This window comes from Leptodactylus fuscus, chromosome 5, assembly GCF_031893055.1.
Source record: "Leptodactylus fuscus isolate aLepFus1 chromosome 5, aLepFus1.hap2, whole genome shotgun sequence".
NCBI lineage: Eukaryota > Metazoa > Chordata > Amphibia > Anura > Leptodactylidae > Leptodactylus > Leptodactylus fuscus.
Window position 1 is genome coordinate 152,311,734 of NC_134269.1, and position 13,104 is coordinate 152,324,837.

A 13,104-nucleotide genomic window follows, 5' to 3' on the forward strand; every position below is an offset into this window, starting at 1 on the left:
TCTATTTATTGTCACTGTCTGAGCTATTATGAGAAATGTGGGACACAGAAGCTCATGTATTAATTTATATAAACATCATTTTTCTATAAATGAGTAACAAAAAAGCAGAAATGTGTGGGGATATTTTGTATGCAATAAAAAAAAAATTATGGTATATTTAATAAGGAATTGCAGCTTTTTGTAGAGAGTTATGCAGGGAGAATCTGGTATTTTTAAGTGGTAGTTTCAGTGATCTGTATCTTCACATTTCTTTCAGGGCTGATCTTCTCCTCATTCCAGATACTGTATGCAAGCAATGTAGCAGTGATCCGCCTTTCAAATGGTGCTGCAAGCTTAGGGTTAAGATATTATTCCAGGTAACAAAAGCCAATGAGAGTACACCAAGATGATGTTTGTGACATCATCTCACAGAGTAGCTAGAACAGCTGAGGTAGCTTTCAGCTTCAGCACCATTGCTATTATGATGGATGTTTACATCTCTTCATTGAGAGCCAATTATCTCGCTTTTGTGTGAGGCCCAAGGATCACTCATGCTGCCCGTCTGGATACAGCAGTCTTGGATCTAGCTGAACGAATAGCTTTCCTCTGTGCATGGTAAGAGAGGCTTTTCTTTTTGTCTTCTCTTAGATATTCTAGCTGATGTGTGTGTATCGTGCAGAGGAGAATGCTGGCACAACCCTGTGCTTTAGTATTGGAAGACTTAGCTAGAGCATTTTGTGCTGTTGATTTGGACAGGCTTGATATGCATGCAACTATAATCCTTTTTATGTTCACTTCATTTGCCAATATTTTAATTCAGCTATCTGTAAGATTAGGGGACAATTCTCAATTTCGTTATGTTATTGAATGACCATGGGTGAAGGCAAATATTACGTTATGTGTGGTGTGATATAGTGTATTACATGAGCCTTGGATGAGATATACTCCCTGCAGTGGTGATAATTTGACATTTACAGGGTAATAAGTTATTCAAGTTCTCAGACAAGTTGCGGTAGCCTTGTTCACCTTTCGAGGAATCCAGTAGATGAACATAAGCAACAATGCAGAAACTGCACGCTAACATTTCATGGCAATAGCTGTGTTTTATACAGGGGCTTTTGTATTAAACATATGGATATTATTTAATAATGCAGAATGTATATTGTTCCACCGCTTGCCTGGATCATCTGCAGGTTTGATATAATAGGTTTCTAGTGACATTTCCAGCTAGTGCTTCTTATGGAAAGAAGAAAAAAAAGCAATTTTAAAGGCTTCTGAGTTGATGTGGATTTAAGAGATTAACAGTGACATTGACACTGACAAATCAGATACAATAAGAGATTTAATTGACTGAGTGAGTACACTCGATGCTGGATGAAGAATCCAATAATCACTGGAACTGGAACAGAACCTGAGTATAATGAATGAAACATTTCTTACACCTTACAAAGGTGACTATCATTAACAGCACTGGGGAGAGATGATTATTCTGTACTTTGTATGATTTGTGTATTTGGAAAGCAATGATAATAATGAGAATGGCATGGCTCTGTAAACAAAGTATTCACCTGTTAGCAGTATGTGGCACAATGCAACAATTACATTGATGACATCTATAAAAAGCCAGCACTGCTGACATCCAACCTTTGCAAATATTAGATTTTTCTTATTTTCTGGAGCTATTCAATATCCCGGAATAATAACTCTTATTTATGTGGATGCCAATTGTTTCTTGACAGTCTTATTATGTGTCAGGTGTACTGATGGCATTTTAACAATGCTTATTCTAGGAAGTGCTTTACAGAATTGAGACTTGCCTTAACTACTCTGTGTGAGTTGATAGCTTTACTTCCAAGGCAATTCAATTACATTTTTTTTAATAAATAGAAACAAGGCAGGTGGTATACTTTAGATGTTAAAATTGGGTCATTCTGTTTTCTTTGCTGGGACCTTTAGCGTACAGATTTCAGAATAGAATATGTATAACCAATGGAATTTAAAGTTGTTTATGATCATATCAAACAACATTTATATCTATTTTTATATATTTGTGTATCGTCTTGGTGGGACTCATTGGTCTCATGTTTAAGCTTATTTCCAAATTTGGCATTATACCTCTTGGAAAAGAAACTGAGCCTGGCATGTACTTGTTTATGTTGTACAGAAGATATATTGAACTCTCTAAAGTATGAGTTAAAAATTACAGTATATGCATCAGAAACTAATGTAGTATGAAATCATATTATGCATTAGCTGGCAATCAAAGTCTATCCTTATGGCATGCTTCGCTTTAATGGGTTTACACACTTAATGGCATCTTGTTACCTATGTGTTTGCTTGTAGAACATGATCTAAAAGATCTAAAAGATCCAGCCACAAAGCTATGCTTTCAATACACACAATACACTTTGGAGTTACATATATCTCTAACCTCAAAATAATAACTAGTATGAGGGTTTGGAGCTACTTCACTCCTAACAACTTTACTGAGCATATTGAGCATAGTGTCTGACAGACTAGATTAAAAGAAGTCTTATAATGTAGTTCTTTCAGAGATTTCAAGAGGATTTGTGTCACTAATTACTAGGAATTACTTGTACTGTATATGTCCACCCTTGAATTTGCTTAGGTCTCAATCGTGTGTTCACAATGCAGCCACTGATCACATCTAAACATATATATAATAAACATCTTGGTTGTCAAATATAGCAAAATCATGTTTATAAAGCTGGTCATCATTTGCTATACATCTCAAGATGCAGTATGCTGACTGAAGAGGAAAGGTAGAGAAGGATACATCTGAAACCAAAGAGGATGGCATTGGATGGGGGAAATATTTCATTATATTGCATTCTGCTTTAGGGTCAGTGCAAACGGAGTTTTTTGGCGTTGATTTTGATGCTGAATCCGCCTCAAAATCAGCCTCCATAAAGCCTCCCAATAGAACTCTATTGGGAGGCTTTTACTGAAGGCAGATTTTGAGATGGATTCAACGGCAAAATCAGTGCCAAAAAACTGTGTGCACTGACCCTTAGGTAGATATCTTGGAGCATGGGACTCTTGCAGATCAGGGTATACTTGGCCCTAACATTCGGGCTATGGTATAGAAGAAGCACCTTTTCAGCAACATATCTGATTGGGGTACAGTCTATGTAAAATTACCCCTTAAACTCAAAGATCTCTCTGCTTATATGCCAAATTGGGGATTCTGCATATATTAGAATGTTGCACGCATGCCAGGTAATAGTACTGGATGGGTGCTGTAGAGGTGGCAATTGTCCTGTCCACTGCTTCACAAGTTTCTTCTCAGTCAATACAGGTGGACAAACATATAAGAAAGTCTTGTGGGGATGTTTTAGGAGGGACTCATGCTCTTACAATAAGATACAAAGCCATATAATATACAATTATATACGTGTCAATCCTTACTTTACATCATTTAAGAACTCCAATTTCTCACATAACCAATTAAACTCAATATCATGGCATGCTAGCAAAACTCAAATGTTGCACTTCACAGCCACACATAGACACATAGAATATTACTTTGTGATACCATACCATGAACATATATTGAGGGGATTTATTAAACCTGCATTTTTTATGCAAACCTTGACAAACGTGCACCACTGGAGAATTGGAATAATTTTGGATAAGGTGCATGTCTCTTCATACATCAGGCTCTTCCTCCGGTGGACTTGGTACTTAGTAACTGGCATAGATTTCCAGCATCATCTGGGGCAGGGAACGTACGGCTCTCCAGCTGTTGCAAAACTACAATTCCCAGCATGCATGGGAGTTGTAGTTTCACAGCAGCTGGAGTGCTGAACGTTCCCTATCCCTGATCACCCATATCAAGCCCTTACCACAATCCCTTTTCTGTAAATGGCAAGGATAATTTTTATCATAAGTAGCATTTAAAAAGTCATAAACTTCCGGTTTGAACCTTTTTTATACATCACAACAATGGTGCAGAGGAAATAATACCCCCACCCCACCCCGTAGACTAAAAAATGAATTTCATGCAAACATTAAAGGAGTTGTCCACTCTCAGACCAATATTGAGAGGCAAATATTATTTGTATAATAAATAGTTGTACAATTTTCCAATATACTTTCTGTATCAATTCCTCACAGTTTTCTAAATCTCTGCTTGCTGTCATTCATTCTGCTTACCTCTAGTAGATGAAACTCTGACCATGGTCATGTGATACACAATCCAAGGTCATGTGATGGTAACACGTGCCGCACGTTATAGTCACAGCACAATAATCAGACAGCTGCCTGGTAACGAGCTGTGCACCTCTGTGTACATCACATGACCATGGACCGTATATCACATGACCATGGTCAGAGTTTTATCCTCTAGAAGTAACAGAATGAATGACAGCAAGCCGAAATCTAGAAAACCGTGAGGAATTGATACAGAAAGTATATTGGAAAATTGTACAACTTTTTATTATACAAACAATGACATCTGTCTCTCAATATTGGTCTGAAAGTGGCCAGCCCCTTTAAGTTTTCTTCTATATAATCCATGTTATTTAAAATGAAATATATGACTTCTGTACTGAAAGTATATCATAAATAGATGTAGTCCAAGTCATTTATTTATCATACGTAATAAGTACATATGTATGCTCTTTCCTTCAGAAAAAGTCTATATAATAGTATTCTACAGACAGAATTCACTAAGAGGTGTTTAGAGTAATTAACATCCAGTATAATAACTAATATGTCAAACATTGTTTTGGGCATACATGTACACATACTACTTTTGTTTTGCATTGATTCCACTTTTTTTCTGAACTTTCCTTGTTTTGGGGGGGGGGGGAAAGAAGGAAAATAGACTATCTAAACAAACTGAAGCCCACTGCAAATTCCTCTTCCATTTTTGCCATGTGAACATACCCTACTCAACTTTTTTCCATTGCTTTCAATGCCTTTGTTGTGGGTTGTAAGGGTGCAGCGAATATTCATATTCAAGTTAAAGATGGCCTCATATATATGTTTCTATATAACAGTGAAGTCCAAAGATTATCCATAAAGCAGAGTATATGACAGCACTTCCACATTCTATTTTCTACGTATCCTGACTACTTTGTCCTCCATAACAGGAGGCTACTCTCCTTTACCAATCAGTAACCTCCAACTGTGTCAGAGGAAGTAGTAACATTTCCACTTTTTACTTCTTTCCTCTTCACTCTAACCAGTTGCCCTCTACAGGGAGAAGGACGCATAGCACGTACACTGGAATATGCAATCAGTTGGGAATCACAGCTTTATTAGTATTATATTCATGTTAGATTTTGCAAAGATCTATGTGGATAAATGAATAATATAACAATCAATCATATGCATATTCAAAGAGTCAGTAGAGATGTGATACAAGCCAGTTGCATATCTAAATATAGAAAACTAATTAAACCAGTTTGGTCCAATCAAATGAAGCATATTATTCATTATTCTTGTTTCTGAAATATAAAATAGAAGGAATATCTTGATAAATTTGGAGCGTATGACTGGGGAGATGCTGGACATGATAAGAAAGTACATGCTATAGTCCGAAATGATTGTGCACTTGCTGAACTCATTATTGAAAGGCCTGCAAGTCAACAACACTGTTCTGCTTTTGTACTCCATATTCTGTAGCTATGACCAATAACCTAAAACTGGTCTCAGTTTCTACTCAGTTTCAGTTAAGGCTCGTTCACATCTGCACTTGATCTCCGTTCTGCAGATTTCCATTTCCTACCGGAAACTGGGCAGGAGACAGAAACCTGCAGTCATTTTTCAAACCCATTCATTTGAATGGGTTTGAAAAGTGTCCGGCCTTGAGCGCCGGTGAACAATTTATGCGCTTAGCTGCAAATCCGTTTGTTTTTTTTAAGTGGACACAGAGTCGGACATGCAGGACTTTGTGTCCGGTTTAAAAAAAACGGTTTTGCCGCAGAGAGCATAAAACTCACCGGCACTCACGGCTGGACCCGGTCTGACAGGTTTCCGTCTTCTGCATGCAGAAGATGGAAACCTCAGAATAGAGATCGAACACTGTTGTGAACCCAGCGTAACCTGTCAAAAAGAAATATTTGCAATTCATTGATACAGAAAGTAGTGGCCCTAAGGACCTGCTCAAAAATTGTAATACTTACCCTATTGTGTTTCTGTTTAATCCTGAACACTAGAAAATAGTATTCTTGGTTAGTATAGTTTAGAAATAATCAGTAGATTTTATATTTTTCATTTCTTAGCATTGCCTGTTTAGACTTTTTATAAGAAGCAAATGATAGAAGGATTATCTTAGATCATTTGTTTATAGATGCTTACAGTTGTGTCCACACTTACCTTATCTTCAATTAGGTTAGGGAGTAGAGATGAGCGAACAGTAAAATGTTCGAAGTTCGATTTTCGTTTCGAGTAGCCCCTCAATATTCGACTACTCGAATCGAATATCGAACCCTATTATAGTCTATGCGGGGAAAATGCTCGTTTCAGGGGTAGGCAACGTTTGATCAAATTATACTTACCAAGTCCACGAGTGAGGGTCGGGCTGGATCCTCCATGCAGTCTTCTCCTCGCAGCATCCCCGCGGCGTCTTCCGGCTCTTCATTCACTCTGCCAGGCATCGGGCCTGGGCAGAGCCGACTGCGCATGCCCGCACTACAAGCAGACATGTGCAGTCGGCTCTGCCCAGGCCTGATGCCTGGCAGAGTGAATGAAGAGATGGAAGACGCCGCGGGGAAGCTGCACGGAGAAGACTTCTAAAGGTAGGAGAAGAACCAGCATTGATTGGCCGACTGTATAGCATTCGGCCAATCAATGCTGGTTCTGCATCGAACTTTTACATTCGAACGGCGAGTGGTACTCGATTGAGTACGAGTATTTCGAATACCGTAGTATTCGATCGAATACCTACTCGATCGAGTACTACTCGCTCATCTCTATTAGGGACCCTTTTTCATGAAGTCAATTCAACACAATATCCCAGCATGCTAACAATAGTCTTGAACGGTTGCAATTCATCCTCCCCCGATAGGTGCACATACACATAGACACTGATAATATGGTTAACATATCAGATTGTGACAATTTACTATAAAATTATGTTGCATTAGAAAAGCTGCTTAACTTGTGATAAACTTATCTTGACATGTCTAAACAAGAGATTGCCTAAGCAAGGGCAAATCTGTACCTATTTTTTATTTTGTTCTATTACAATATGTACTGTGTACAGTTTTTAGTAATAAAAATAATATTCATAATATCCATTAACTCAAAGACTTTTTTTAGTACCCATATTTAAATCTAGTGGTGTAAAGATTATCAATGTGGCATCTGTGTAATAGATTTTATGTTTTTCTCTCTCATTATTGTCTGTTTAGACTTTTTCAAGAAGAAAATGATTGCAGAATTACATTACAGATTATAGGGTTTTGCAGATCTATCTACACTTAATTGATCTTCAATTTTGTTCAGGAGTCTCTCATAAAACCGATTCATTCTATGAATACATACAAAGAGAGAGAGATATAATCATATTTACAGATAAGTCCTTCCTTACCATTCATCATGCCCAGACATGTAGAGATTGAAATGTTATGAGATGATCAGTCTTTCAAAACAACATGATTTCACAATACTTTTCACATGCTTATGTTTGGTTTTGTTATGATATGGTGATGTTTCATTGAATTGGTCTCATGAGAAATTTGAAGCCTTAACCAAATTCAAGGGTGGATATATTGAACTGCAACATGCCGCTCATTACAGTGTATTTAAGGAAGACTATCTCGTGCCCATACTCTGGGAGAAAACCTTGTGTAATAATGTAGTCCTTGAGATCTGCATTAGGAAACTGCAGTTACAGACATGCAGAAAAGATGTCTAAGAAGGGTTTTCAATGAGCTCTCAGCCCTCATTAATACATTCCATTGAAACAAATAGAAGCATCTTTGTGCCCTGAATGTTGCTTTTAGAGACAAAATTGCAAATATGCCTATTAATATAAGAAAAACTCTTTAATAGCCGCCAATTAGTCTTGTAATGTACAAAACACCATTTACCTTCTATTTATTTTATAATCAAGTCATGTAATGACCCACAAATTTGCTTATAGGATTTAAAACAGCTTACATTAAGTATATTCCTCTCCAGATCGCGCATATATGCAGGAAAAATGCACAGCAAGCAGTACCATAGTGCTCTAAAAGCTTTTACAGCAGGCTTTTGATTTACAAAGTAAAGTGATGCCAACTATATTGTAATGGGATATAGAGCACTTGGTATAGTGTTCCCAAGAGCTGGAGGAAGAAGGGTTGGACAACCAATTATGCATTAAATATATGGAAAACATGTTACTTTTAATAACTGCCGTTAAATGAAGTAGTTACTTTAACTTCCTCTGTATCCTTATACACATGCCTCTGAATGTATTTTATACTGTTGAGTGTTTAAAAAGTTACATTTTTTTCTTGATTTCCAAAAAATATTACTTTTTGCTGATGTTTTAATATTGTATATATCCACTAAATAGTCTGATAGCAAACCATTAGACAAATATGTAATAACTGAATTATAAAGTAACTAAGCAGAATCTCCAAGGAATGTTTCCAGCATCTTGTGGATTCCATCCAACAAAGAATTCAGACTGTGCAAGGCAAAGAAAGGCATAACTGGTGCTAGATCAGGTGCCTTGTAACGTGGCCACTGAGAGTATTGGATGGTTGATTTTTTTTGTTTTTATAACTGTAAAGCTGATGAATTTGTCACATTGAGTAATATGAGCGATGTATACGCCTTATCTACCTTTACTACTATACAAATGTAACAGCTGCCAAATGAACAATCATATTGTGCTTACATAATGTGTATGGTGTTGGTTTAATTCACTTTAAAAGGAAAGTGGTTGTGCTATATCAATTGTGTTGCTGGTATAATCCCCCCAAATATGTGTTATTGCAATGAATATTCATTTGGTGGCTGCTATCTCTCTAAAAATAGTTTCTCTTATTTAACAAACCTCTTACATTTCTAAAATTGTGTTAACAGTAAAAATACAAGCTCTATATTTGGATTTATTGTAACTAACCAGTTATGTTTTTATTACTTTTCCTCATGAACCTCTAATATAATTTATTCAGCATTAATATATTAAAAAATTACTGAAAATTCTATTTAATTATTTACATTCAAGCATAAGCTAAATCATATAGATCTACATTTTGCATCGGCAAAATTTAGTTTAAAAATATCAGGTCAAAACCCCAAGCTTTACTGATGCCAAAGAGCTTTTTACCTTCTATAACTTATTACAATTGTGTCTTTTGCACTGAGCTGAACAGGAAGACTGGTTGCTAGGAATACAATGCCTAACAACCACAGCCTTGTATTGGTGATGTAAGGCAATATATTCCTAGCAGACAATCTGTCTCTGATCTCCCAGTCTTTAGGTCTGGAGCATCTGGGAAGTCAGTCTTGACAATGAGCCACAAAAACATAGAGTCTTGGTAACTCCAAACCTTTCTACTTTCCATTTCTTAAAGCATATCCTCACAAGATTTTTTGCAGATCATGATGGACCCGTTTATGCAATCTATTGTCTTCTATACAGTATGTATCACTTTGCACTAATAAAAATCCACACTGCATAAAACACGCCCTTACTGCCACGGTAACCATCACTCCTTGAATATCAAATTAAGTGAAGTATCTGTATATTATCATACAGTGTATTTTATTATTAATTCCTATATATAAATGCTGGAATCATAATTCATTGCAGTAAAGAATAAAATAATGAATAAATGTTTCATTGATTTCTAAACATCCTACTGCAGTGCGCATTGAATAAACATATAAGCATTCCTACACTATATACGGCATGTGACACAGCTGAAATTATTAAAGGCTTTATCCCCAGGTCAGCATACAAATAAGTTATGTTCTGTACAAATGTAAGCATTCAAAATATTTTTATTGTTATTTTCAAGATACTGAAGACATTATCTATGGATATCCATGTCACAACACTGCCACCTGCCAGCTTCTTGTGATAAAATGTTTGGAAACATTCATCTGCTCAGTTCTTTGATTTCAATCATGGAAAGATAAATTATTTTATTTTCGAGATCTTAAAATTACAGCACAGAGGTAAATAATAATAATAATAATAATAATAATAATCTCAAATCTTTAGCACTTACAGTTTACCCTACAGACGGTTAAGCCACACGTTCTTTAAATCAATCTGTGCCCTGTGCTGAATTCATAATAAAATATTTAGTGCTTGAGGCACTAGGAGATAATGTGCGTTGCTCAAGGTTACGAGGAGAAGACCTAGCAATAAATCTATGCTCCTCAGTTTGAGACTTCCTTTCTTAGTGTTTCAATGGTACAAATCAAATTACACTCTACAGCAAACACAGCATTTTGAGGATGCCCATAAGACCATGTAAGTGTGTTTTTTCTTTCTTGTAATTTCTCCTTACATTGAACTATTTTTAAGTCTCTGTATTCTTTAATTTGCTCAAACAGATTCATTGCATGATCTTTGGCAACTGTTATACCATAATAGTCAACTATGATTGCAGTTATTTGGCAACCTTGACTTTTGTTTTGTTTCAGTACAAATAATTCTTAATATTCTTAATCCTTATTTTGGGTGACAGATATTATAATCATTTGGAATTATATATTGTTTGCTTAAGGCTAGCTTCATACTAGCGTTGTGTATCTAATCCTCTGATGTGTGATACTGTGTGCTGAGCTGTGTAATCTTCTGATGTGTGATACTGTGCGCTGAGCTGTGTATCTAATCTTCTGATGTGTGATACTGTGTGCTGAGCTGTGTATCTAATCCTCTGATGTGTGCTGACCTGTGTATCTAATACCCTGATGTGTGATAATGTGCTGACCTGTGTATCTAATCTGTGATGTGTGATACTGTCCTCAGTTGTGTATCTAATCCTCTGATGTGACACTGTGCTGAGCTATGTATCTAATCCTTTGATATGTGTATTTCAGTTTTGATAACAGTGTTGGATTATGCATGTGGAGTGACCGTGTGTATGGAAGTTGGAATATGAGTGAAACACTTGCAGGTTTGTATTGGCTAATACAGGTAATTGTTTTTGAACACTGTATGTCAGAGAGAGTTGAAGCCCAGTCTAAAACCCTCCTGGACACCGGATGTGTCTGTGTGCCAAATTTGGTGAAGATTGGTCTGCACATAGAGGACAGACAGAAGCTCAAATATATATATATATATATATATATATGTATGTATGAGATAGGTAACATTTTACTAGTATTGCCATCAAAAACAACATCTAAGCACCTACTCTGTACTCATAAGCATGGATCCAAATGTTTATACAAATGTTTCCTGATGGGACCTGTTGACCTAAGGTCTATCAGATTTTTTGATAGATTTTGTTTTAAAGTAAGAACAGTGCTGCAGAATACTCTATTCTTACTATCAAACAGCAATGGAAACTCAACAGAGCCGAATCTGGGGCCAAAGTGAATGGAGTTGTTTGTTTGTCATAGCACCAATAGGATTCTAATGTGCCATTAATAGGAGCAGTTATTTTAATTCTAACATTTTAAAAGAGGTTAAAGGGCATTTTCAAATTGGAATGAGGTAGTCTCTGTGCCCCATTTCAAAATGGCATGACATCAGATCGGTGTGCCCTCTATGTATATTACATTTTTCTTGCCAATTAGACTGTTCAACAGACAGCAGGTTAATTGCCTGGGAACTAAATGAAGCATTTCATCCGGGGGCTTCTGATACATAACACATTAGTACATGTTATATTGGCTGACGCTGCAAGTGGACGTGGTACGGTTGCTTTTCTTAACTTCATATAACCTACTTACACAGCACACATTTTCTTTATGTCTAGAAATCTGCAATTGGTGGCATGTCTCTAAGATGTGTATTGTTGAGCTCTGGCCAGTCTCATGCTGCATGCTAATAGTTCTGGTTATTTCTTGAGCAGAAGTTTGTTAATTATATGCAAAAGACCCATTACAGATTATTAAAAAGCGGCGCTTGAAATATTGTAATGCCGAGTTCAAAGCTCCTCTTAGTCTGCAGGATTCAAGACTGTCACTGCTGCAGGCTTTACTTTACTCTCTTCAGTCTGCTTATATTGCATGCAGATTGTTTTGGCATATGACAGGTCACAGTCATCTAAACAGGACTGACTTTAACTGTTTATAGTCACTGACTAATGTGCATTTTAATATTTTCATACAGTATTATACGGACAACTCAACAACATGCTTCACAAGCCAGAAAAATCTACTTCGTATAAAAGCATATATACGTTTTATAAAGCCATAAAGCATTTTATAAGCGATCGCACACTGCAAAGACCCAATGTATGAATCCCACAGTATATACAATGAAAACAGCACAGATATTTTACTCTCTGAATCTCGAAAGAGAAGACTCTACTGAGTTCAAGATACTGATTTCTTATTTTTTTGTCCTTTGCATGTGAGATAAACAACACACTTACCATCAATTCCACTTTATAAAGTATGGTTCCTATCCTCTCTAAGGCTACATATTGTGGAAAGGCAGCTTAGAATAATGCAGAAAATAAACGCAGCAGAAAAAATCCAGCAAAAATATTTCCATTCTTCACTGCTTTTAAGCGTTTTTTTTTTTGTTGTTTTTTTTTTTCAGTTTTACGGAAACACAGCTTTTTTTGTTGCAGATTTTGTTGTGGTTTTTTTAACCAAAGCCAGGAATGGATAGAGCTGAAGGTAGAAGTATAAGAACTTTCTATATATTTCCCATTCCCTTTGCAGCCATTCTTGGCTTTGGCTTAAAAAAACACAGCAAAATCTGCAACTAAAAGCTGCATTTCTGCAACGTTGGGCCTTAGCCTGAGTGTATGGGAGATTTTATTTATTTCAACCATGTGTGGATGAGATTGCACAAATTCACATTCGCTTTGCTGAGTGTACAACACAGCAGTTTCTTTTTCTGCAGTGTTTCTGCAACATCTACAAATGCTGTATTTTCACAATGTGGGCTAACCAGCGACTGTGAACAACCGGCACTTGGGCGCAACACAGATGTCACTCATGTGCACCTGAACACCAGCTGTG

At 36.5% G+C, this 13,104-nt stretch overlaps 1 protein-coding gene across 1 annotated transcript in view; it reads left to right on the top strand.

Moving 5' to 3' along the window:
- Positions 1-298: 298 nt before the first annotated feature.
- The window catches only part of MGAT4C (MGAT4 family member C), a 104,161-nt gene continuing 91,355 nt past the window's right edge, over positions 299-13,104 (top strand). The window contains exon 1 of the mRNA XM_075274532.1: positions 299-594. Coding sequence (XP_075130633.1) covers positions 592-594 — 3 coding nt within the window. The 5' untranslated portion in view covers positions 299-591. The remainder of the gene's footprint in view (positions 595-13,104) is intronic.